At 54.1% G+C, this 26,611-nt stretch overlaps 2 protein-coding genes across 2 annotated transcripts; both read right to left on the bottom strand.

The window, feature by feature from the left end:
- Positions 1-968: 968 nt before the first annotated feature.
- Positions 969-15,630, bottom strand: ASTL (astacin like metalloendopeptidase). The gene is given in 11 exon segments (XM_074354475.1): positions 969-2,283; positions 2,286-2,507; positions 7,014-7,168; positions 7,261-7,342; positions 9,912-10,093; positions 10,818-10,935; positions 11,385-11,475; positions 12,690-12,751; positions 14,402-14,694; positions 14,794-14,893; positions 15,627-15,630. Coding segments are annotated over 11 exon segments (1,578 nt in total). The 3' UTR covers positions 969-2,014.
- A 2,308-nt stretch (positions 15,631-17,938) lies between these two features.
- Positions 17,939-20,354, bottom strand: DUSP2 (dual specificity phosphatase 2). The gene is made up of 4 exons (XM_074354533.1): positions 19,837-20,354; positions 19,602-19,723; positions 18,946-19,165; positions 17,939-18,828 (listed from the first exon to the last, which is right to left on the bottom strand). The coding sequence occupies exons 1-4, from the start codon at positions 20,222-20,224 to the stop codon at positions 18,614-18,616; spliced, it is 945 nt and encodes a 314-aa protein (XP_074210634.1). The 5' UTR covers positions 20,225-20,354; the 3' UTR covers positions 17,939-18,613.
- Between the last annotated feature and the right edge of the window lie 6,257 nt (positions 20,355-26,611).

The following is a 26,611-nucleotide window of genomic DNA, read 5'->3' as shown; positions in this document are numbered from 1 at the left end:
CTCCCAAACTCTAAATCAGTGATCCTCACTGAGAGTGATTTTTGCTCCTTCCCAGGGATGTTTGGCAATGTTTGGGGACATTTTTGACTGTCACCATGGGAGGAAGATGCTACTGACATCTACCGGGTAGAGGCCAAAGGTGCTACCCAACACCTTACAAGGCCCGGGACAGCCACCCTCAGTGAAGACGCATCAGACACAAAACGCTAATAAGGCTGAGATGGAGAAACCGTGCACAGAATGGTGCAACCCTGGTTCAGTCCTGGGGTCCCTTTTCTTCTTCACCTGAACGCTTCTTGTGTAATTAAGTCTAGCCCCTGGCACCCACCTGGCTCTACAAAGTACATCTCCTGCCCTGAACTTCAGGCTCGTGCAGCCCACACGCTCCCTGACTCAACCATTTGATGTCTAATAGCCTCAGACTTAAACACACCCATTTTCCCTGAACTGTGCATGCCTCTCCCCTCAGTTCTCAATGTTAAGTGGTGCCCTCACTCCCCACATCCTGTTGCAAGTGTGGTTGCCTCAACCTCCAAAAACAGTCCCAAAGCACCCGGCTATGCCCCTTTCCACGACACCCACTCTCACTTGTACAATTGTAGTGGCTTCCAACTCTTCTTCCTGATTCCAATTCATTTTCCAGGGAGCATCTGTAATGACTTTTTATGTTTTAAACCCAGTCTTCTCACATCCCTTCTTAGAAACTTCCAGCACCTGCTCCCTGTTGCTCTTGGAATAAAACCATCACTCTCTGGCTGACCAGGTCCTGTCTGTATCCCCACTCATTTCATCTCCCCACTCACACTGGCCTGACACACCTTGCTCCTTTCTGCCTCAGGGCCTTTGCACTGGCTGCTCTTTCTCCAGATGTTCCCAGGGTTGCACCCTCCTGCCATTCAGGTCTCAGTCGAAATGCCAACAACCTGTAGAGATGCTCCCTCTCCCCCATCACTTACCAATCCCAGATGCTTTCTTTGTTTACTGTCCATCCCAATCCCCATCCTTGAATAAAAATAAACCCCATGAAAATAGAAACCCTGCCTTGCTCCTCTTGTTATTCCCAGTGCCTATAACAGACCCTGCCTGGCACCAAATTCAATACATGTGTAAGCATTAGACGCCTGCAGCAAGTATCCAACTTTATTTCTGCCTTCTCCCAAAACATCTGAGGCACCTGGCCCCACAGGGACAGGGCACAAGCTTCTGCTCACATCCCCATCGCAAGCCAGCCACAAGAACAGTACCGCTGGAGGGTTCCTGGCCCGCTCACTGGCATTCCTGGAATTCCTTTGTTCTTGGAACAGCCCTCGCCAGGGAGGCCAGGAGCTGAAGGAGTGGAGCTCGGCTGAAGAAGACAAGCAGGGTGACCGCCATGTCCCTTTGCACCTTCCAGGGCCCCCTCTGACCAAGACCCTGGGGTGGGGGACACCGAGGGGGCAGCGGGTAGAGACAAGGTCCCTGGAAACTGATGCAGGGTGGACAGCAGCTTTGGTTCCTGACTTCAGGGCCCTTTCATTCTTGCCAAGTTTCTTGCCCACATTCCTGGAGGGCCCCCATCTCTTCATCTCCTTGTGCAACACAGAAGGAAGTTGGATTCTGAAAGTCTGGCGAGCTGGGCTGGAGGCTACGGCTGCAGAACCACGTTCCCAGCACAGACATGAAGAATGGAGGCTGCTCCCAGGGTCCCCGCCAGGGGTCGCTCCCACCCCCAGGCAGTACTGTTAGTCCGTGCTGGAGGGGCTGGGCCTCAGCTGCAGGAGGCCTTGTTCCCTGTCCCTGGAGAAGTCTTTTCTCCCGTTCCCAGAGCCCCCCACCCCCCAACCCCGGGGCTGAGGCAGCAGTTGAGAGCAGGCAGAGTTAGACATGCCCCTAGAGGCCTGCCTTCCTCTGACAGACCTAGGGGGCCCGGCTGTCCCCAGGGACAGGAAGGGGCAGGGAGAGAGGCTGGTCTGGGTCTCAGGCAGGGCAGCCAGAGTGGGGCTGCAGACGGAGTGCTGCCCAGAGGGACCAAGGCTTACACGGGCTGGCTCTTCTGGGCAGAGGATGCCATCCCTGCCTGGGGACAGAAGCCACAGTCTTGACCTCCAGGTGTCCTTACAAAGTGACTTGCAGGTGCACGGGCTCCTGGTAGAGCTGGGCTTCCCAGAACAGCCTGGATGGGTACAAGCTGGTCTTCTTCTAGAGATGGGGCTGGGGGGACAGCTGGCACTTGGGCCTGCCAGGACTGCTCCAGAAGGGTGCTAGGAACACCCACTCCAGGCCTTGACCTTAGGGAGGCAGCTGGGGGTTGGGTAGCTTTGCAGAAGCCTCCACCCCAAAATTCCTCAGAGCAGGGGACTTCCACACACGTGGGCTCTCTTCCGGCCCTGTGGCAACATGCTGGCCTTCAGCCCCAAAGTCTCTGGGGTCAGGGCTCCTGGATTCTACCAAAAGTGCCTTCAGAAGCTGCTGCAGGTATGGTCTGGAGGCAGGAGTGGGGCTCCTCCCATTGCTGTGGGCCTGGAACCCTAGAGCAGGAAAGACATGTTATGTCCCAGAATCACAGAAGGACAGTGTGTGGCAGCTGTAAGAGCCAGAGCCATCGTCAGCTTTATGCAGTGACATAGAACTTGCTCTCCTGATCCGAGAACCCGTCATGCCCCTGCCATGCTACTTACTGCACACTACCTTCAAGACCCCAGTTCCCAACTCTCCCTTAGAGACAACGACCACAGGGCCATCCCAGTCCCTCCCCACTCGGCCCCAGAGGTCACCGTCAGACAGTCAGGCCACTCGGATCTTCTATGACCTTCCACCCACACCCCTGGCCTCTCTGGTGGTCAACCTCCTGATCTCGAATGGCAGCCCTTGCCATCCAACCCCCCCGGGGCTGCTCTGTGCACAGCAACACGTCACCTCTCCCCTGTATCCGGAGCCTCTTCCAGAGCTTGCCCTACACCTGCTGCTACATTCAAACCCAGGGCATCAGCAGGACACACACTTGAGTGCTGTCAGGCCCATGCAATCAGTGGGATGGGGCCGGCTGTCTCTCCCCTGCCACTCCTGGACCGTGGCTGGCTGCCACCAACTACTTTGTAAGACTTTGTTTCAGGCCCAAGGTATCTGGCCGGCCAGCCCCACCCCTCAGTTCTGCTCTGATCCCCACCACTCCTGCCCACGCATCAGAGGCTTCCTGATGAATCCAATCTTCCATCTGCTGACACTGACCGATCTGAGCTGACACACTTCAACCAGTCACTCTTCTCCACAGACCACTCTCTGCCCAGACCCCCAGAAAACACCTCCTATGAAATCTCAGTCCCAGCAGCCCACCCTCTGATGGCTGCCTCCTTTACTGCCGGCTCACAGCGTCACCATCCTTCAGCACCACTGAGCCCACAAGCCCCATCTTCTTGCTCCACAGCCTCCTCACTTCCAAACCATTCTCCTTACCTGGCTTGGGCTCCACAGCCCTTGTTGCAGTCACTGTATTGGAGACATTCTCAGGCACCTCCCCCTCTGTCCTAACTGCCTACAAAACCCCAGTCCTGGAGGACCAGGTCACTAACCTACACCACGCCTCCACCCAGCTGCCCAGCACCACCCAGAGCCCTGCCGTGTATCTCTAAGAGGTTTCCTCTCCTGCTCTCCACTCAGCAGCTTCATACCTTTTCCTTCATGCCCATTCCTTTTCCCCAGCCTCTTGGTCAGAGAACTCACCTTATTATGTCAGAGCTGTGGACTGAAGTCCCCTCATCTGCATATCTCAAGATCCACATGCAAATTTGGATGTGTTCCTGTCTTCTTCCTTCCCATTGGGTCCAAGGAAACTCCTCAGCTCCTCCCCAAATGTTCTAGATATTCTTCCTCTGCCCCCTGAATCCATTTCTGCTTCTCCATTGGGTCATTATTTCAATATCCAAACATGCTTGTGGGTCCACCATCTTGGTAAACTTTCCATTGACCTATGACCCCTCCTAGCTTCCTCAATTCTATTCCTCATGCTAGTCAAACCTCTCCAGTGGTTACCCACAAAGCTCTTGCCACATCTCCTATTCTGTAATTTTTAAAAGGGTATGGAATACTTGATGTTATATATGGGAAAGAATAGTCTAAGAAACGGTGCGAGAGCTGGATAGTCACATGCCAGAAACACAGGATTACATCTACATGACCTTGAGTTAGGCAAAGCCTTCTTAGATGTGACACCAAAAGCAGTGATAAAACAGGTAAGTTGGACATCACATCAAAACTGAAAATGTTTGCATTCAGAGGACATCAAGAAAGTTAACCCTATAAAATGTGAGAGACTGTTTCTAAATTATGTATCTGATAAGGGACACGTATCTAGAATGTTTAAAGAATTCCTGCAACTCACCAGTAGAAAGACAGTCCAGTTGGAAAAATGGGCAAAGGATTTGAACAGACATTTTTCCAAAGAAGATATACAGATGGCCAATAAACAAAGAGATGTTCAAAGTCATTAGGGGAATACAAGTCAAAACTACAATGAGATCCACTTCACACCTACTTAGGTTGGTTATAATCCAAAGAATAGGTTGGCAAGGGTGTAGAGAGATTGGAACCTTCATACGTTGCTGGTGGGAATGAAAAATAATGCAGCCAATTTGGAAAACAATTTTGCAATTAAATATAGAGTTACCAAAGGACCCAGAAATTCCACTCCTAAGTATATACCTAAAGGAAGAAGAAAATATGCATCTAAATAAAATCTTACACATTAATGTCTATAGTACCGTTATTCAAAATAGCCAACAAGTAGAAATAACCCAAATATCTTTCAACTGATAAATGGATAAACAAAAATGATATATTGTTGGACAACAAAAATGAAGGGTGGCTGACCCTTGAACAACACGGGTTTGAACTGCATGGGTCCACTTATACGTGGATTCTTTTCAATAAAGTTGTTCATAGTACTCCATGGTTGGTTGAATCCATGGATGTGGAGGGCTGACTATTAAGTTATAGGCGAAGTTGACTGCACGGAGGGTCAGCACCTCTAACGCTCATGTTGCTCAGGGGCCAGCTGCACTGATCCCTGCTACAACATAGATGAACCTTGAAAACATTATGCCATGTGAGAAAAGCCAGTCACAAAAGATCACATATTGTATGATCCATTCATATGAGATGTCCAGAGTAGGCAAATCTAGAGAGACAGAGTGTAGATTAGTGATTGCAACTCTAATGTATGTTAGAGTCAGGGGTACACAGATGCAGCAAGACCCGGGAGTAGGATTCTGGGTCATGGGACAAACACACTTCAACTTTCCAAGACGTCAAATTGTTTTCCAAAGTGCTTACAGCAATTTATACTCCTATCAGCAAAGTATGAGTGTTATCATTTTTCATATTCTTACTAGTATTTGGTATTATCTGGCTTTTAAATTTTTACCAATTTAGGGTATATAAAATGGTCTTTATTTGCATTTCCTGGTCTTTATTTGCATATCCTTGATTACTAATAAGGTTCAATGTCTTTCTCATTTGGTTTCTTCTGTGAATTGCTTGTTAAGTCTTTTGCCCATTTTTCTCCTTTGTGGTTTGTCTTTTTCTTATGAAGGTGTAAAAGTTCTTTATATAACTTTGAAAACAATTACGTTACAAAAATTCTCTTCTGATCTGTATCTTGTATTTTCACTCTTATTTAATAAATAGTATTTATGATTAATGTAGTTGGATTTATTAATCTTTCCAGTTTTATGGTTTATGTTGTCTTATTTAAGAAATCCTACCTATTCCAAGGTCATGATGATGTTTTACTATATTTTCTTCTAGAAGTTTTAAAGTTTCTATTTATGTGTAAGTCTTACATACATCTGGAATTTCTGTGCATAAGTTAGGAATTTTTTAAATGGGTAACTAGTTGTTTTAGAGTCATTTAATGTCTAGTCTATTCTTTCCCAGACATCAGTGTCCCCTTGTCAAGTTTCTGCTTCTGAGTAGGATATCTGATTCCTGGATTCTGTTCTGTTTCAGTGGGTAACTATCTACCCTTGTAGCAACACTGTATGTTTATACAGAGACATTTAGTATACTGTACATTTTATGTACATATTAATATATGCATTTACACCCTATACATGTATATAGAGACATTTTATAATCTGTGTAACTTCATATCTGCTAGGGCAGTCCCTCCACTTTTTTCTTCAGGAGTGTCTTGGCTATTTAGTATTATGCATTTCATGTTTTTAACGTTAATGTTAGTCACCTTGTCAAGATCTTCAAATGCGTTGGGGTTTTCAGTGGGAATTTACTGAGTCTGTAGATCAGTAGAGAATTATTTTTGCATTGTGTTCCTTTTAATCGGATACACCTCTATACATTTAAGTATTCTTAAATGATTTTAATAGTTAATTTTTTATAGAGCTTCTGTTCTTTTTATAGAGGTTTTTATACAACCTCTGTCAGATTTATTCCTTAGGACTACGATCTTCGCTATAATAATGGTATCTTTAAGAATTCTGTTTTCTAACCTTTAATATACAGAAATACAACTGATTTTTATATATTGATTGTATTTACCTTTAAAAATTCTTATTAGTTCTAGTAATCTGTTTATAGAGTTTTTTTTACTTTCAGTGTAGAATCATCATCTATGGATAGTGACAGTTTTTGCTTCCTTCCCATTCCTCAGGCTTGGCTTTTTTTCTTGTCAGACCACAATGTCTAGGACTTTCACTGCAATGTTGACTAGATGGGACAGCAGTGGAAAAAGCTTGTCTTGGACTTGATTTTAAAGTTTTGACATTAAAAATGATTTTTGCTCTGGGTTTTTGGTAGATAGAGGTCACTTTCTTAACCGATTTCTATTTGCTAACAGTTTTTATAATTGTGAGTGGTAACTTTTTTTCAAATGCTTTTCCTGCGTCTCTTGTGGCGAGCCCCTGATCCCGCCCTGCTCACCTCTGCAGCCTCATCTCTCACCTACTCCACCCTCGCTAACACCACCTCAACACAGGAAACTTCTTCTGGTTCCTCAAATCCCTCTGGCCCTTGTCACTCACCTTTCCCACGGGGGTCTTGGCCACTCGAGCTGCAGTCATAAAACCGGACGACCCGTGTGATGTCAGAGGTGCTCAGGTTCCATCGCTGGCCAATGTGGGCGCTGGGGGCCCAGAGCGGCGTGATGGTGGGCAGCCCGCGCCGGCTGAAGGCGAGCCTGGAACCCAGCAGGCAGGGCCTGAGTCCAGACAACAGCAGGGGCTGGCAGGGCTGTGCCGAGGGAAGAGAGCAAGGAAGGGGGGTCCTCACCTCCCATAGTGCATCACGGACGAGTAGTCATAGGGCACCAGCATGTTGCTGCTCAGAGATTTGATGAAATTGATTTCAAAACCTGAAAAAAAAAAAAAAATCCTTGGTGATGGGAGAAGAGGGCGTAGGGAGGAAGCAAAAGTGATAGGGGATTTCTGGGAACTTATAACCTACCTGAGCTGAGGGGGTCCAAGACTACAGCCAAATGTGCATCTCCCCACCCCCAGTACTGATCCCTGACCCCCATCTCCTTGGTGCCCTGGGAAGGTTCCAGACCTGCACCAGCTGACAAGCAAGCACAGAGACTCGGTGGCTGGCCCGCCATCACTTCCTACAACTTCTCTCCACCTCTCTCTCCTCTCCAGCTCACCTTATGTGAGGCTATCTTTGTAGGAACTACAGCTTCCAAAGTCACATGCTGCTCAGAGCATCCTGGATGCCCCCTACCCGCAAGATGATGCGCCTACTCCCCAGCCCAGCTGTAGAAAACCTGCGAGCCCATCGTCTGTGGTGAGGACATCCCACTCCCAGCAGCAAACCCACCTGCTCTTCCTGCCTCGGGCCAGCAGCACCCGCCCCCCAGGTGTGGAGTCCAGCCCTTCCCCACCGGCCAGAGCACCTGCTGCTCCTTGTCACTTGGGTCCTCCAGGACTGGGAGGGACAAGATTCCCTCCCACGATTTCTCCCCTGCCCTTCACAGTGAGCCTCTGAAAGGACAGCTGAGTCCTCGGTCTCTGCTCCCTCAAACCCCAGGCCCAGCCAGCCACCTGCACACCCACCCATGGTCCCCAGCAGCCTCCTCATCACTGCAATGGCATCCCTACCCCTTTATAGCCCATCACCTGCTTAAAATACCTGCCCAGTCAGAGTGCTTCTTTCTTCCTATTAAAGACCTTCAGGTTAAACATAATTTTGACTAGGAAACATATTCATTTGGTTCAAAAATGAAATGTTAAAGATACATCATCTCCCATTCCATCCCCCTTCTGAGTTCCCACCCCCACAGTTAATTACTTTATTTTGAATATTTTAGCAGTTTGTTCTAAACATATTAACTAAATACAAATGTTTCCATTTTTCCTCATTCTTAAGCAATTTTTTCCATTAGGGTAGCTGGTTTTAACCTGTTTTATTGTTAAAAAAAAAAAACAACAAAACAGCTTTTCCATTTATTTGGTGCTATTTGTTTTCCAACTCAAGTTTCTGCTTTTACCTTCACTAATTCCCTCCTGCTTTCATTTATTTTTTCTTAACTTAGATTGAAATGCTTAATTGGGTTCCTATTTTTATTGACATAAGTATCTATGTCTGCACATTTCCCCCAGCATTGCTTTAGCTGTGAACCGCTGGGTTCTAATGTGTTGTCATGCTTTAAGAATCCTTGTAATTTCTTTAACTCCACAGCTAAAAGAAAAGTTGGTTGTTTTTTAAAATTTCCAAGTGGGAAAGTTTTTTGTTTTGATTTGTTATTAGTTTCTGCTTTTTACGTCATTATCAAAACATTTGTATTAACTCTGCTTTTTGAAATTTAAAGTTTATGGCTGTCATAAGTTTTTATAGGTATTCCGTGAGCACCTTAAAGGATTATGGTCTATTTTCAGGACATGGTGTCACTATGCCCCCTCTTCTCTTCCCTAGACTAACCTCTAATTTCAGTCTCCATCCTGCATCCCACGGAAAGGTGCTACCCATCTGCCCCCACGGCATCCCACTCTTGGGGTGGTGGCGTCTGTGCATGCCGGTCTCTCTGGGGCACTCTCCCCAACCATTTCACCTGGCAAACCCCCACAGCAGCAGCAGCAGCGGAGGTGCTCACACCAGAAGCCCTCCACCTACAGGAAGCTTTCCGACTCCTCCCACTCTATTCCCTTGTCCCTGAACCAAACTCCTTACGGACCTCCTTCTGCTTCCTTCCTTCATGAAGCCATTGTCACTGCTCCTCTCACCTCCACATCAGGCTGTCCCTGCCCCCTACCCCACCAAGGGCAGGGTGCCACCATTACAGGAGTCAGATCCCCAGCACACAGCTGGTGCTCCCTGGCACCCAGTGCAGTGGCCCACTCCCCAGACCAGCCTCAGCTTTCCCACTGCCACCTCTTAGGACATGGTCTCCTGTTCTTTCTGTCCCGTGTGCCCATCAGCACCCATCTCACAGTCACTGCATCGCTACAGCACTGCCCTCAGCTCCTGTGTCTGGCACTTGGCACACGCAGCCCACTACCTCCAGGGCTTCTGTCTCGGCTCAGCACCCCCAGCTGAGCACAGCCCCTTCCCCGACCCCACACAGCAGTGTCTGGCACGTGAGGGACTTCTGGATGGGTACACAACGAGCAAGAGTCCTAAGACCATCAACTCCATCCTCAGAAAACTGCAGTGTCAGGGAAAGGAAGGGAAGGGAGACACAAAGCAAATTGATGCCCTAGCTCAGGGTGACTGTGGGTGGGCAGCGAAGGCTCAGGGCCCAGAGCAGTAGCTTCTGGACCACTGTCCAGGTCTCAGAGGGAAGCAGGAACCCCACCTTTCCCATGGGAGACAGGCAGCTAGTGGGGAAGATGGACAACCTCTTGCAGTAGCCAGGCAAATCCTCAGGCCTGGCACGTGCCTGCGCCCTCTCCCCTCCAGGACACCCACCCCGGCCTGACCTGGCTCACCTGGGAGGATCTCGTTCCAATTCACGCGGATGTAGCGGTCCCGGTCAGCCCGCGAATGCTCATGCCAGAAGCCCAGCACGTGCATGAGCTCATGCAGGACGATGCCCCGGCCCCTCTGGAGACAGCTGGGTGCCAGGGATACCACCTGCATCCCTCCACTGCGTCCTATGCTAGAGAAGCACCTGCAGGGCCGTGAGAGCGCTGGGTGGGCACCAGCCCAGAGGGTCAGCAGACCTGGGCCCCTTGCCCCTCCTCCCAAGACCAGGGACAATGAGCACCACAGGGAGGCCCCATCCCAACTCCAGTCCTGGGCTTGCTGTTCCCCAGTCTCTTCACTGCCTGGCCTTCTGTGAAGAGGGTGTACTGGAGCCCCACTTCCAGCCTGTGCTGCAAGGAGTTGGTGGGAAGTAATACTAACGTGGATGGCGGAAGCAGCTTGTTACCTGAACATCCCCATGTGGGGAGCCCGGAGTCAACGCTCTCACGTTCTCTTAGGCCCTTCACAAGCTAAGAAATCAGCATTACCATCACCCCCATTTCAGAGACAAGGCAGGAGGGGCTCGGAAGTTAAGGGACTTGCCAGAGTCCCCTGGCTCCTGCACCGGGAACCGGGATTGGAGGCCAGGTCTGTCCCATAAAACCTGCACCCATTCCCCACGCCACATCTCCTGGGAGATGGAGATGAGGGTTCTGTAAAGGAGGGTCAGGTACCTCCTCTCCTCCACTCTCTGCCCTGAGTATTTATAGGTCCAGCTCAGATGGGCCAGGGGTCTCTGGGACCAAGGAGGACAGGCCCAGACATTTAGACAATGGCTTCGTTAATTCCAGGCTGAACTCAAGACGGCTGAGGCGCTCAGCCTGCATGTGCTCATGTACACACTCACACACACACCCAGCAGCACTTACCCAGACATGGGGACGATGGAAATGAAGTCCCTCTGGCCCTCGTAGGGGACAAACCTGATGCACGTGAAGCGTTCAAACTCAGCAAATGCCTCCAGGATGACTTGGCGGCTGGGCTTATCTGGAGGAGACATCCTGGCTCGAGCCCCAGCCAAGCCCCCAGCCCTCATGGACCCTTGGAAGTCTGTACTCGGGCAGGAAACCAAGCTTCAGATCGCTCTCCCAAAATGAAATGTCAGGTAAGGGCATCATAGTGTTGGGAGAAGAAAGCAGGACTCCAGACAAACCCTGGCTGTGTGACCTTGAGCAGCAGGTCACTGTCCTCCGGACCATTTGGTCTCAAAATGGATCAGACAGTCCCTACGTGTACCTTCTCCATCAGCTCCTCCAGGATCGCAACCTCCCAGCTCAGGAGGCCCTCAGGAGTAGAGAGGGCTTGTGGGTGATGGTGGTGGAGGGGTGAGGGGATGCACGGAAAGAGGGCAAAAAAGCCCAGGTTGCGTGTGGAGCGAGGGCTGGTGCAGGGAAGAAGGCCCTCAGCTCCTGGGTCGGGAGTGTGGGCTCACTCACCATACTTGCTGGAGAGCAGGAAGGGGATCTCCACGATGCCCGCACTCTTGGGCCACTTGTCGTTGGTGGCCGAGAACAGCCGGAAGGGACTCTGAGGAGAGAGGGCAGCTCAGGGACCCAGGCCAGCCAAGCTTCCAGCCCCTAAAGGTGCCCCACCTCAGGCCACAGGAGCCCTAAGGATGTGAGAAGCAGGCCCAGGTACAGAGGGTGGCTGGTCATTAGCAATAGGATGGCAGCGAGGGAAGTCAGCGGGCCCGCTCTGGGAGTTACCATGCACAGCACAACCCTTTCTCATAGGTGATACAGAACTTGCAACTTCTATCAAGCAGATACACAAGACAAAATATTCATCCCTGAAGAGGCTGGCTAGGATTCCCGGCACCCCAAGAGGCCCAATGCAGAAGGGAAGCCCCACCAGAAGCCCCACTCCACCTCTCCTGGAGCGTGGCAGCCGGCCAAGCTCCCCAGCATGTGCATGGGGGAGGAAGATGGGGATACGGTCCTCTCCTGGCCTTGGCAACTCCTTTATTCTTCTGCCAACAAAACCTTTTGAAGCATAGGCTTCACAGCACCCTAGCATGTCCTGCCCCACTGGCTACCAAAGGTCTTACTGGATTCTGCTTTTACCCTGACACTCACTGGCTAATGGGGACCAGGGGCCTTGCCCTGCCCCAGGGCTGGCCTTTGGCTCTCCAGCCCGGCCTCACGCTGCACCATCAGTGGGCAGCCTCCAAAGTGGTACAGCAGTCTTGTTCTCGCCAGGTCACTGTCCTGTTGACGAGCCCCCTGCCATCTCCAGCCTCCTAAAAGATGGCACTGCCAGTCACCCTGATTCCCATCTAGCCTTCTCCCTTTCTAACTCCACCTCTCACCCCGAGCCAGGATGGTTCCTGCATTACTCCTTGTTCTGTGTTCCCCGACCATCACTACCAACCCCGATGTTTACCACAAACACCTCCCTATGGCCCCACTGGCCACTCTGCCAACCTGTGCTCATCTCTTCCTTTGTCCCAGCACTTCCTCAGCACCTCCCCCAGGCAGGGTAACAAGCTGGAATTTGAAGTTTCAAACCCCCTCCTACAGGAAGACCTCCTAGGCTGACTGCTACCACCATCACCATTAGGCTGGCTCATTTCTAACAGGACATTCACTCTGACTCTTGCAAGAAGAGGTATCTATCAAGTTGTGAGTAACAAAGATGGATGGACCCCTCCCACGTCACACTCATGACACCAAAGGGTGGGCTCAAAGGCCTCTGACACTACCTGTGAGGTTATTTACACCCGTGTGCACACTCACACTCACCGGCCGGAGGATGTCCCCCTCGAGGAGAAAGCTGTTCTCTGGAGCTTCCTCTGGGATGAGCCCTGGGAAGGGAGGGCAGGGGGGAAGTGCGCGGGCCCACGTCTCCCAGAACATGCTCTAGGACAGGCCCAGCAGAGGCCTCGGCTGCCAGGCCAATGAACCCCAGGGTCTGTCCTTCCTCGGACTCTGGAGCTAGAGCTCCCCTGGGCACTGAGGCTGTGTGAGTCCCACTCCACAAGTGTGCGTGACACTTCTCAGCCTGCTCAGACAGGGCACTTCCCCCACGACCCATATAGTCCAGTCCCACTCCTGCCTCCTGTGTTTGAGGCCCTCTGCTCTCAGGAAGCTGCCTCCATCCTCCACTCCAGCCTAAGCCACACTTCTCAGAACATGCGCTGGGCTCTCCTGTCCCACCTCCCCCCCTACCCACCTGTGTCATTCTCTGGACTCTTACAGTGGCAAATGACACAAACTCTAGCCCGCACCGCCAGGGGAGGGCAAGCCCTGGCTCTTGCGGGCCCCCATCTCCCTCCCCTCTGACCCCTTCTCCCCTCTCCCCTCCCCCAGCTTCTTCTCCTTCCACCCTCGTTTTCTGCCACAGCTGGCAACCCTCTCCTCAGCCCCACGAGGGATTTTAGAAGAGTGCCTGGCATCTCAAGGAGCACTTATGCTGGGTTCCCTAGAAGTGGACCCTGAGCCTGGGGTGGGGGGTGGCCACGTGCAGGTGATTCCTGGCGGGAGCCGGGAGAGCTAGGGGGCTCTGGGGAGGCTCTGGGCTCAGCTGGGGTGCAGCCTCAGCCTGGCCCCACGGGAGCTCAGGACCCCACATGGCACTGCAGGCTTGTCCCTCCCTGAGGCAAGGGGCCAGACCCACGTCCGGTATGAGTCACTCTGGCTGGGCCGCCCTGGGCAGAGGACGGAGTAGCTTCCCAGCTGCGAGGTACCAGCAGCCAACATTGCCAGCAGCTGAGGGTGGTGTGTGCCTCCCGGTCAAGGGCAGCACGACCATTCACACACTAGGCTCGCGGGTAGTTGGCTACCGGCAGCCCGAGGTGACATTGCTCTCCACGGCAGCTGAAGAGCAATGCCAGGGAAGCCTCAGATGGGTCTGAGATGGCCAGAACCAGACCCAGTGACCAAAAGGTGACTCACTGCCCTGCTCACAGAGGAAGAGGGGGTGGAACCCATGTGGCTACCGCACCAGGCAGATTCCCATTCACCCAGCATTTCAGCTCCCACATCTGAACGCCAATGTCTGTTTCTACCAGCTTTGTCCCGGGATGTCTACAAGTTCTCCCTCTTCAGCCGAAATCCCCAGACCGGGAGGCCTGAGACTCACGCTTCCTTGCCTCTGGACCCCCAGCGCCTCAACCTGCAGGTCATCCTGCACCAGGTGGCGGGCAGGCTTCCAAACCACCACTAATGACTCCGCTCAACACCAGATGTGGGGGGCCCCACGCTTTTACCGGCCATTTTTTAAAAGCCGCTGCTCTTCCCACTTCTTATAAAAAAAAAACCACCCAGTAGAGAAGATACAGAAAGAAAAAAGACTTAAGAAGTTGCCCATAGAAGTACTCCTCCCTAGACCCACTGAGTGAGCTGGCATGATTCCTCCCAGCTTTTCCTACTTGTCTGAACGTCCAGCACGGTCTTCACACATTACATGGACAGCATCATACCCCTCACCCCACGAGAAGACACAGTGCCCTCACCTTGGTTAATCGCAGGGATGTCCTTGTCCCAGGATGTCTGGGTTTCCTCAGGGGTGAGGCCTTCTGACAATCTGGTCTCACAGGCTCCTGGGCAGCCAGAGGCTGAGGGTGCTCCTAGGATCAAACCTGGCCCAGACACGGGTGCAAACACACGATGGCCAAAGTGCCCCCAATGGTGAGTCAGGAGGACAGGACACGGGGTGGGGTGGGTGTCAGGTGTCAGATCGAAAGACCCAGCCCCCTTACAAAGGTTGGCTTCCAGGAAGGAGTCCTGGGAGTCTGGCTGGCCTCCCCTTCAGCGCTCCCTTAGCAGGACCAAGACTGGGTTCCAAAAGGCAGCCTCCCAAAAAATGAGGACGGAGGAAGGCAGGAAGGTAAGGCAACCTGCTTACCTGGCAAAAAAAGCAGAGCCAGCACCCAAGGCCAGAGGCCCCCCCTGTCCATTCTGCTGGTATTGGGCTCTGCTGGCCCCGCAGCCAGGAGGGGCATGAACTCCCGCGAGACAAGGCCGCCGAATTGCAGGCTTAGGACCAACCCCCACACCTCCTTAAATAGCAGCTTCTCCAGCCCCCACCTGCATCCCATCCCCAACCAGCTCCACCTGCTCCCACCTGCCCCAACCAACTCCACGTGCAGCCCTGCCCGCCCTACCTGTGCCCCACCCCCAGCCCAGCCCAGCCCAGCCCGAGCCTTCTGGACCCTGGTCAGATCCTTCCTGGCCTGGCTGAAGTGGGTGAGAGGGCAGGGAGAAGCAGGGCACAAGGCACTGTGGCAAAGGGGTGGGGGTCCCAGTTGGGAATGTGCCTTTCTTAGATCTCCTCCTACCACCAGGGGGCAGAGAAACATCGCAGAAGGGTGACAGGTGCTGAGAGGAACTTCATCCCCCATCCCCCTTTCTTGCCCCTGCTGTGTGCCCAGATGAACTGCCTGAGACCCTGAGGCGCCCCCCGTCTAACTGTGGAAGGAGGAAAAAGTCACTACGTTTTTATAAGCCTTTCTCATACACATATGGGAACGTGGGCAATCACAAGGGCAGGAATCAGTGAAAACTCACAAACTGAACATGGGGTGTCACCAGCGTCCCCAGAGAAGCCTGCCAGGTGGAAAAGGGGAACTTCTGGATACCTAGACCCTCACACAGACGCTGCCCCTGTCACCCCCATATCAGCTGTGCAAAATCGGCATTCATCCCCATTTCACAGATTCAGAAACTTAATCACCTTACCCATACTCCTCCTCTGTACCCCTTGGTCTCTCAAGAGGCCCCTCATCAGAGCTTGGTCACCAAGGGGCCCACCTGGGTTTGAATCCTGGAGGTGCAGGATTTGGGGATGCGCCCGCACCAATGCCCTGTATACAGGGCCAAGGTCACTCAGCATCCTGCAGTGCCGGGAACCCAGCGTTTCTTTAAAAAGATAGGAGTTAGAATCATAGGGAGAACATGACGAAGACAGATGCCCCAGCTACCCAGGTGGGGTGTTAACATCTGTAAGGATGGATGGAGCTGAGCTGCTTCAGATGAGTGCAATGTGGAATAATCACCATAATAATCACCCTGCTTGGGTAGAGAAACAGAGTCTTAACTAAGGGAGGAGGGTATAGCTCAAGTGGTAGAGCGAGTGCTTAACATACACAAGGTCCTGGGTTCAATCCCAAGCACCTCCTCTAAAAATAAATAAATAAACCTAATTACCTCCCCCCACCAAAAAAAAACAAGGAAAAGAAAGAAATGCAGTTTGTCTTGAGGACATTATGCCAAGTGAAATAGGCCAATCCCCGCAGAATAGTGTATGATTCCACTTACATGGGATCTCTGGGGTAGTCAGATTCAGAGACAGACGGTAGAGTGGTGGTCGCCAGGAGCTGCAGGAGAGGGAAATGGGGAGCTGTTGTTTAATGGGGACAGAGTGTCAGTTTCCCAAGATGGAAAAGTTCTGGAGACCGGCTGCACAACAATGTGATTGAACACGCTTAACATTACTGAGGTGCACACATAAAGGTAGCAAAGATGAGAAAAACTTTTAAAAATACAAAAAAGAAAAACCAAAAAACAAAATCTTAAAAAGAAAAAATAGTAAAGGTGGTATATTTTGTTACATTTTTTTAACCACAATTTTTAAAATTTTAATAAATTAAAAGGAAGGAAGAGAAAGAAATGCAGTTTGTTGGAAAGATGAACTTAAAAAATGCGGGTGGGGAGGGGTAGGGTGGGGTGGGGTGGGGTGGGGTGGGGTGAGGCTGAAATAGGAAGGGATGGGGCAGGGGTGGGGAGGGGCCGCAGCCACCAGGCCTGCTGTGTGTGAGAAGGAGCGAGGGGGCAGGAAGGCCCGCACAACTCAGGGCCTCAGATGCCCCCCACCCACCCCAAGCTGGGCGTCCAACAGAAGCCCTGATAGCAACCCCAGCTCTGTGCCTCACCCTCCCCCAGAGCAGAGGGAACAGGGCACAGCAGGGCAGACTTCACCCCTCATTCAGCCCCATGGAGCCAGTGCCCACCTGCGCCCAACTCCAGGCACAGGGCTGAGCAGACCACAGACCCTGCCCTCACGAGGGTCCAGGCTGGTTGAGGTGCACAGCTGCACACCTGAAAACCCTGGCTCCTGGGGCTGTCAGTAGTTAACGTTTCCTGGGCATCTACTATGCGCAGGTGCTGGGCTAAGCCTTGACTTGTTTTAAGTCTCGCTACCACCCTAAGAGGTGGGGGCTGATGATAAAACCTCATTTACAGACCAGGAAACTGAGATCGAGCAAGGTTAAGTCAAAGTGGCCCCCTGGCAAACTCCACTACCCGTACACTCAGGTGTACCCTGCCGGGCACTCAGAGTGCCCAAGTAAGAGACAGCATTCCGCAGGGATGACCCCGGCACTGAGTTTGGAAGGACAAAATACAGTTAGCCAGATGACACTGCTCCTGGCCGGGAGCGTCAGAGTGAAGACTGAAGCAGGACCGGCTCTGGCAGGGCTGCCCTCAGTGGTCTCAGCGCCCTCTGCTACTGGCTGGGGCTGGGCCTGTGCCTCAGGTCTCCCCAGACAGCATCGTCCTGTGCCAGGCACACAGCTCCAGAGAGCCACACCCACCCACCCATGGGCACACGCACAGACACACGCAGGTATGTAGGAACACGTGTGTGTGCAGACCAAGAGCAGACACCAACACCCACAGGAACAGCCACAGACGGTCACGCACGCACACACGCACATCCACATGCTCCAAAAAGGAAGCTGGACCTTCTGACCAGGGCAGTGCTGGGTCCAGCTCTGAATGGTAGACACAGTCTTCTCCCTCCGGGACCAAAGCCATTTACTGGAATAAGGCTGGAGCCAGTCTCCCAGAAACCACTGCTTTCAGCTCTGGATTCAGAAGGCTGTCTGGGAAGGGACACCCGCATGGGGACCAGGGCCAGGAGAGGAAGTCACCCCTGCACTTCCCTCCTTCCATCTCCCAGACCCGGCCACCCAAGGGAATGTGAGGTCTGATGAAAAAACAGCTTTTGAGCACATTCCTAGGCACTGACTTGAGATCAGACACTTGACAAATTCTTTTTAAACAAAACAATATTTTATTGACACATCCTCAATGTTCCGTATAAATATAAAGTGCTAAGTTTCCAACCCCCGCCCACAGGGCTGGGAGGAAGTGGGGGAGGGAGTGTTAAATGTCAGTTGAACACAAATAACTTTCCAGCGCCAACAAAGGCGTGAAACACTTGCGCACACACACAAACAAGAGGTCCGGACACAGCATCCACATCACTTCCCCAAGCCCTAGCACAGGGCTCAGGCTCCAGGCCCCGGGGTGGACCACTCCCCAGACAGGGCTCCTGGTTGTCACAGCTTGTTCCTTGGAGCCCTCAGGCTGCCAAGGGCTCCAACATGGAGGTGGGGCCAACGAGAGTCCCTGAGTGTAGAGTCCAGTTAGCTTCTGCCAGAGGACAGGGTCGCAGGGCACAAATGTCCCCCATTCTCCTTCTGAAATGAGGACTGAGGGTAAGCCCTCAAACTCCTAAGCAGAAGAGCACCAGGTGAGAAAGTCCAGCATCTCTGCATTCCCAGCGCCCCCATCTGGGGGCTTTTCAAACTCCAAGGAAGGGATCGCTCCCCCTGAGATGAGGGGGACAGTGGGGGACTGGGACCCCAGCTGCCCCCAGTCCGCCACGCCCAGGAATCAGGCAGTGCCTCAGCCCTGGGGGGCCAGCATGGTGGGGCCCAGCTTCAGTGACACAGCACTTGCGTCTCAAACTGTAGCAGCTGCCCCATGAAACTGAAGTTGGGGGAGATGACTCCCCGGCGTTGCTTAACAAAGTCGAAGGCCTCGTCCAGCCGCACGCGGCGGCTCTGTATCAGGTACGCGAGGCAGATGGTGGCAGAGCGCGAGATGCCCGCCTGGCAGTGCACCAGCACCCGGCCTCCGCTGTTCTTCACCGAGTCTGCAAGGGCAGTGGGGGAGAGTGAGTCAGGCGGGAAGGTGGGCAGGGAGGAGACAGGTGCCTCAGCCTCCTCCCCTGGGGCCCCACCAGGTCCTGGGACTGAGGCCCGCCTCTTACCGATGAAGCCGATGGCCTCCTGGAACCAGGCACTGATCTCCACCATCTGGTTGTCCTCCACCGGGATGCTCTTGTAGCGCAACAGGCCCTCAAAGTGGTTGGGGCAGCTGGCCGAGACGTTGAGGACGGCTGTGATGCCGCAAGCCCGAAGGCCCTGCAGGTCGGATGAGTGGCTGCAGCTGCCCAGGAACAGATAGGGCAAGATCTCCACGGGGCCACCCTGGAGGCAGAGAGGAAGGGGCGGTGGTGAGGTCTCGTCCCAGGCCTGGAGGGCCTGAGCACCAAGGGGCAGGGGTGTGATGGACTGGCCCCGGAAAGAGGAGCCCTTAGCCAGTCCTGAGCAGGGATCAGACTCGGGAATATGGGGACACAAGGGGACACGCAGAGACACTCACACACACACGTCCTCCTCAAGCCCCAAAATATGTGGCTCACAGGACACAGACCCACAAAAGCACACATGAGCAACCCCTGACAGGCACACACAAAGGTGTGCTCTGCCATTTGGGGATGGACACACACACACACACACACACACACACGAGTGTGGATATGGACATCCTGCATCCACAAACGGCAGGCTCTTTCCCCAGAGGTGCCTACCCTGCATGGTGGGGTCAGCGGGACAATGACAAGGAGCCCTGATCTCAACTCACCTGGTCATACAAGGGAGCCCTGGGGTCGGAGCAGCTGTTTTCGGCCCCAGTAGACGGCATCGCTGGGACGGGGGACTCAGAGCACAGATCGGGGCAGCAAGCCTGGAAGCGATCGAAGCCTCCTGCAGAGAGGGCCAGGGCACGGTTAACCGGGAGGGCCCGGCTGGGGTCGGGGACAGGGCGGCAGCGGGCGGGGGAACGCGGGCGGGGGGTCGCCAGCGGGGCCGGCGCTCACCTGGCAAGAAGCACACGGCGGTGGGCCCGGCGCGGGTCTCGTGCAGCAGCGCGGCGAGCAGCGCGTGGGCCGGGCCGTCGGGCGGGAGCTCGGCCACCGAGGCGCTGCCCTCGTCCAGCACCACAGCCCTCGCCAGCTCCCCGCGGGCCAGGCGCGCCCGCAGCGCGCGGTCGGGCAGCAGGCAGGCGAGGGCGGCGGCGGGGGGGCCGCGCGCGCGGCGCCGCAGCAGCGCGTTCCAGGGCACCGGCCGCGCAGCGCGCACGTGGCGGCGGCAGAAGGCCAGGAAGGGGCGGCAGTCGAGCAGCAGCGTGCGCTCGGCCTCCCGCGGCTCCCGCAGCAGCGCGCCCAGCGCCGTGCAGTCCAGCTCGCGCGCCGCCTCCAGCCCCATGTCGGCCAGCCTCGGGGCAGCCTCCTCTCCCGCTCTTCCTCTCCTTCCCCTTCTCCCCGCTCTTCTTCCTCTCCTTCCCCCTCTCCCCGCGCACGCCCCGGGACCTCGCGGCGGCCGCGCTGACCGAGCTGTCTGCTGGGCTCTCCCCAGCGCGGGGGCTTAAGTACCCGTGGGCCGGCCTCCCGGGTCACCATACAAGGGCAGAGCAGGAAGGCGCCGACGCCGGCGCCGGCGCCGCCCCCGCGGCCTCGCGCGTGGCGCAGGCTGGGCGGCCCGGGACTGGGGCCGGCTCGGGGGAGGGGTGCGCTGGGAGAGGAAGCTGGGGGCCAGCTTTGCAGGCAAGGTGTTTGCCCAAACGCCTCCCTCCCACTTTTGCCCCCCAGGGCCTCTTCCCAGTGCTCCCACCCTATGACCTGCTCCAGGCTGCTCGGTGCTTGGGAACTCAGCTTCTCAGAAGCACATTCCCATCTCCGGAGACCTCGGGGACACTGGTGCCCCTCGGCCTGCTGCCTCTTCCTATTCCCTTTCCTTCCCAGGACTTCCTCCCCCCTCGGAATCTTTTACAACAAGAGTTGACATGTGAGCTGCCACGGATGATTTCCACACTGGAGGATGGGGAGCCGTGCTTTTCTCTTTTACTTAGAGAGCCTGGGCAGGAGGGACTTTATTTCCCCACTCCCTCCCCCGTTTCATGGCTGAGACCAGCAATGGGGTTTTGCAGCAGCCCAGTGGCCAAGCTAGCCCAGAACATAGTCCTGAGCCCAAGACCCTGGACATTGGCACAGCGGGTTGGGGGAAGCAGGGGCCTGTGATGACTTCCAGTTAGTAGTAGGGCAAGTCTTCTTCCCCTGGAGCCCAGGGAAACCCCAGGGGCCCAGGGTGAAGCACTTCCCCAACTCACAGGCCTGCTCTGAAGGGGAACTCTGCTGACGTTGCTGGGCTCTCCCTGCGGCCTTGTGGGAATTTCAGGAGCCTCACCGAGGGGAAGAGGGAAAAGAACTGCTACAAGCTGCCTCCCGGGCCGCCACTTTGCCCCCTCGCCAAGCCCTCCCTGGCCTGGGGCAGGCCCCCTGGACAGCAGGGACCCAGGACTGGACTTGAGACACTGATGAGCAGCAGTAAGACTGGGGCGCTAGGGAGTCCACATCCCTTCTGCCCGCCCCCACCCCAGCCGCCAGCCCTGGGGCGGATGTGGTGAGCTCCAGGTGTGCGTGGGGGGTCTGGGCCCCTGGGCTGGAGCGAAAAAATATTGGCAGCTGAACTGCGAAGCAGAGACGTTCAGGTGTGTGGGGACAGTACCCTGGAGTGGGAGCTGCCCCCGCTCCCACCCTAGCTGCATGGAATTTCAGAGCCCAAACCCCTAGGCCCTCAACCCCCTGAGTGTACAACCCTGTGCCCTTTGTAAGACCCTTCCAGCCGTGCTGCAGACTCCTATGTCCAGACCGTCTTGGAGGACTACAGCTAGGACCTGTTGTGGACCCCCAAGCCCTCCACTTGGCTGGTAAACTCTGAATTCCTCCCAGTTGTGTGCTGATGTGTCTCTGTGTGTTGGAGCATCATCTGTTTTGCAATGCTGGAGGCAGCGCTTGTAGCTTGTGTGTGCTTCGGGGCATCCCTCTGGAGAGAGAAGCCTCAAGGACTCCAAAGATTCCTGGGGCCAGGTCACCTTCTCAGGCCTCAGTGTCCCCACTTTTAAGATGGGAGTTTATAATAAACCAGCTGCTCAGCCACACTTGTTCCAAGGCTCTGAGGCTGTGCCACTGCCTGGACACCTGCAGGGTTCCATCCCTCCTTCCTAGGCCAGTCTGGAGGCTGATGTGGCCAAGCCCACAACAGAGCCAAGGAGTCTGGGCCACAGATCCCAGCGGCTGATAACGGGCCCTTATCCTTGGCATCAGCCTGGCAAATGACTTAATGGCTGACTCCAGGGGCAAATTACAGAGCACGCAAAAGGATAGTCAAGTCCAGTCTTGCTGACCCGTGGGGCTGGCGTCACCTCCTCTGCTGGGAGCCACAGGCTTCCAGCTCCAAGGGGAGGAGCAGACAGGACTGGCCAGCTGGGATCCTGGCTCAGAAGTGAAAATCAACTCAGCAGTGTGGGGGCTCCAGTCTGTTCCCGTCCTAGGGAGAGCAGCCTGCACCTTGCCGGGAAGACCCCCATGGGAGAGGGAGTGTACTGATGAAGGTTTGTGCTAGTGGCGCTCTGGCCAGGACCAGTGATTTCTGCCCGAGCTGGCTCCATGTATGTCCCCCACTCAATGCCACTTGCTTTGGGGCTGTCCCCTTTTCAGCTCTGGAGCCCAGGCTCAAGGAGGCCTGACTTAACCATGAAGGACGGGCTCCCCTTGGCCTCGTTCCCCTATTCCCAAACTAGGGAAACCCCCACCCCCATAACTGGGCGAAAGCCTGGGCTCGGGGTAAGAGAAGAGGGGGAAGAGGACAGAACCCACGTCCCACCCCCACTTCTGCTCTGACTAAAGATCCCCTCACCCTTGGTGAGTCATGACCCGGGATGTCTCTCCCCCTCTCCACCTCCTCAAGGACCACTGGTCCCCGCAGGGCTCTGGACACGTGGGTGGAGAACAGTGTAAGGAGGGGTCTGGGTTACACTGGATGCCCCACAGGCTGCAAGTCCTAGAGGGCAGACCCCGTGCATCCTCACTAGATGTAAGGAGAGGGCGTCGGGTGGGGGGAGGGGAGGCGTGGCCATACTCGGAGGTGTTGCAAATTTTTGTTTTCCTGGACTGGCTGTTACAGAGCAGACAATGAAGTAAGATCGAGGCTCAGCTTTTTTTTTTTTTTTTTTGTAATTAAAATACCTAACTGGAACAAATGATGATTGTGTCATTCTTGTTTGTAACCATCTATTTTGACGGCTGTTTACATGTCACTGGCCTCCTGCCTTTGGGATTCCGGGTCTTTCCCTGCCCCGCCAGCCCAGCCACCCAGCCCATGCCCCCCCCTCCCCACCTCGGGTAAGCAGCTTCTCTTCCACAGGCACTCAAAGCTCTGTGCTGATGTGGCCTTGCGTTGTGCTGTTTTCCCTCCTCCTCCCAAACCCACACCCAAAGCAGATGCCCCGAGGGAGAGAGGAAGAAATGAATGGTGTGACTATGACCCTTAGGCCAGGGCAGGTATGAAGGTGAGAGTGACGAGTGACAACCACCCCCAGCCCGCCTGAGCAGTGAGTCAGGGTGACGTCAGGTTTCCTGTGCCAGGTCTCAGCCAAGGCGGCGCGGTGGCCACCCCCACAGGCTCCCGCCAGACGGGGACAGTGACTCCCCGCTCTGCCAAGATGGCCCTATCCAGCCAGCGGGGAAGGTGGAGTCGAGGAGGGCAGGGAGGAGAGAGTCCCTTCGGGTAGCCAGCCCTCCACAAGACAGACTCAGAAGTGGCCCACGCATGGCCGAAGGGGCTGGCGTCTGTCCCCATGTGTGTCCCGACACTTGGGCAGCCTTGCTGAGGACGGTCACCCAGACACAAGGGACACATCAAGAAGAAAGTCTCCATCTGGGGCTGATGTGGCTTTCATGGCTCTCGAATATTGCTTTTCCGCCTTTTAGCAAAGGCTCTGCACCTTCTCAGAGCATCCACAACCTGGCCACACGTTCCTTTCTGTATTTATTTATTTATTTACCAGGCCCCTCATTCAAAAAATATATGTTGAGTACCTACTGCGTGCCAGGTACTGTTCTGGGTGCTGGAGATACACAGTAAATCACCTCGGAGAGCTGACCTCATTGTTAGCATAATATTAATTTCTGTGATTATGTTTTATGTTTTGTTCATGGCAAGTGATACTAGTTATTCACCAAGAGTAACGATATGGTTTCCTTTTAAAATAAATTTTAGGTTTGTAAAATCTGAGCTGAATAGTACAGATGGTACCTAAAGATGTTTTTAAAAAAAAAAAAGTGTGAAGCAGGTAGCAGACACTGGAGTCTTTGCCCGGGAGAGGATCCCTGCCGCTCCTCCTAGCTTTGGCACGATGCCCTTCTGTGGGGTTCAGTTCTCCTCCTGCCATGGTCTCCCATCAAGAGAGGAGCATGAGGCATGGAGGTGATGAGAGAAGGCTGTGGGCCGAAGGAAGGGGGTCTAGGAGAGCCAAACTCATTGCCAAGGCCAGAGCCAGCTCCACTGCTTGGGGTCCCTTCCTGCTCTGTGGGCATGTCCATCAAGGGGACCTGGGTTTGGCTGCATCCCTGGATGTGCCTGGGCTTGGAGCCAGAGGAGACCCCCCTCAGTCTCTTCCCATGCCACACACCCACTCCCAGCACACTCTTGGCCCCCAACCCATGGCCACCACAGTGATTAAACAGGTCCCATTCCCACCTGTTGACCAGAGGTACCCTTGGCTTGGGCCCAGGTAGCCAAGGGGAGAGGAAGTTACTAAGGAAAGGCTCTGTCACTAATAGTAACAGTTGGGCAAGAGGTGACGGATTCTCAGAAATGTGACCGCACTGCGGTCACAGGGTCTGTGACAAGAGGACTCCCAGGGCTCCCCCGCAGGAAGAGCTGGGTACAGTGTGAGGGGTGGCAAGAGGACTTCGAGGCTCAGAGGAGCCAGAGACTACTCCTCCCCACTTTGTCACCCCGGCACCTTTACCACCATCAAAGACCAGGCTGGGCCACTATCCTGAAGACCAGTAATACCAGGAATATGAAGGCAATGTCATCAGGTTGCCTTGGCTCAAACACAGCTGGGCTGCTTCCTCGCTGTGTGTCCTTGGACAAGTGATTTAACCTCTCTGTGCCCTCATTAAAAAATAGCGATTACTAGCGCTGTGCTAGGTGTCTTCGAGGCATTACTGCATCTCAGCTTCAGGGCTTGGGGTTGGCATCACTACCCTCACTTTGCAGATAGGGAAACTGAGGCCCAAAGTGGTTAGGATGCTGAACCAAGGCTGCACAGCCTGAAAATGGGAGCTCTGGGATTGGAACCAGGGCTTCAGCCACTAGACTGCCCTGCTTCTGGGCCCACTTGTGTCCTGTATCACCCCCTCGCCAGCACACAGCTCCTGCCAGGCCTCATCTCTCTCCATAATGACAACTACACAACTAACCCTGATTGATGCTTGCCCTGTGCCTGGCCCTATTCTAAGACCTTGCAGGAATTACTGCATTTAAACCACAAAGAGCCCTGAGGGGTGGGAAAGATTGGTACCCCAGATGCAAATGAGGGAACCAAGGCATCGAGAGGCTAACTAACTTACTCAGCTGTCATGGTTAGCAGGTGGTAGAAACAGAGTTTGAACTCTGGAAGCCGGCTCCCCACCCCACCTGCCCAGGCTCTCCCCATCCATCTCCCACCCTCACCCAAAGCCCTCCTATCTCTCTGCTGGGCTCTGGCCACACATGCCATGATCTTGGAGGACCCTGCTATTTTTAGGGTTATCGGTGCTGTCTCCTCGGCTCAGCTACAGACCCCTTGGGGACGCACAAGGCGCAGGGCATGGAGAAGCACAGGGCCCAGCTCACAGTGGGAGCCTGAGGATGCATCTCTGTAGATGTGGTGCCTTGTCTCTGTGCCCCCAGCTAGCTCTCAAGCAGAAAGTTGGTTACTGGGGAAGTTGAAAACCCACAACCTTGGACAGAAGTCAGTGTCAGGATGGGACCTGCCTGGTCCCTCCCCCCACCCTGCCCCCGCTCCATGGCGGAAGAGATGCCCTGGGGTCCTCCTAGCAGAGGATGGTTCCAGAGAGTAAACACACCAGCATGTGAATGGAAGAGCCCCTTGTAACGTGTGCAGGGATTTAGATGTCCCGAGTTCCAGGGCGGGCTCTGCCAGCACAGCTCAGAGGTCCTGGGCTCGCTGATGCCACGGGATTCCCTCCTGTCCCAGCACTCATGCACCCACCGGGGATTTGGAGAGCCAGGCTCCGATCTGGGTGTTGGGGCTGCACCACAAGCAGGACTGATAAACTTCCTGCCCTCGTGGGGCTGACCTTCCAGCGAGGAGATAGAAACTAGTAAAAATTTACAGTGAGATGTTGGGGAGGGGGACGAGGGGAGGAGAGAAATAGGTGAGGAAGATGAAGAGGTACAAACTTCCAGTTGCAAAATACGTGACTCATGGGTATGAAGTGTACAGCGTGGGAACATAGTCAATAATTATGTAATATCTTCGGATGGTGACAGAGTATCTAGACTTATTATGGTGATTGTTTTGAAATGCTTAGAAACATGGAGTCACTATGTTGTGTAAAAGGAACTAGCACGTGTTGTGGTTTAATTATATTTCCGAAACAAACAAACTCATAGAAAAATAGATCAGATTTATGGTTACCAGAATTGGGGGGCTGGAGGGACTGGATGAAGGCAGTCAAAACGTACAAACTTCCAGTTGTAAGACAAGTAAGTACAAGGGATGTAATGTACAACATGGTA

The sequence above is a fragment of the Camelus bactrianus genome, chromosome 28 (assembly GCF_048773025.1).
Source record: "Camelus bactrianus isolate YW-2024 breed Bactrian camel chromosome 28, ASM4877302v1, whole genome shotgun sequence".
NCBI lineage: Eukaryota > Metazoa > Chordata > Mammalia > Artiodactyla > Camelidae > Camelus > Camelus bactrianus.
This window is presented reverse-complemented; position numbering and strand designations above follow the sequence as displayed.

Excerpts from the sequence above, each read along its gene's own strand:
- DUSP2 (XM_074354533.1), bottom strand. The coding sequence starts at position 20,224 with ATGGGGCTGGAGGCGGCGCGCGAGCTGGACTGCACGGCGCTGGGCGCG. Across the intron at positions 19,724-19,836 it reads CGCCGTGTGCTTCTTGCCAG|GAGGCTTCGATCGCTTCCAG; the intron begins GTGAGCGCCGGC and ends CCCTCTCTGCAG. Across the intron at positions 19,166-19,601 it reads GGGCTCCCTTGTATGACCAG|GGTGGCCCCGTGGAGATCTT; the intron begins GTGAGTTGAGAT and ends CTCTGCCTCCAG.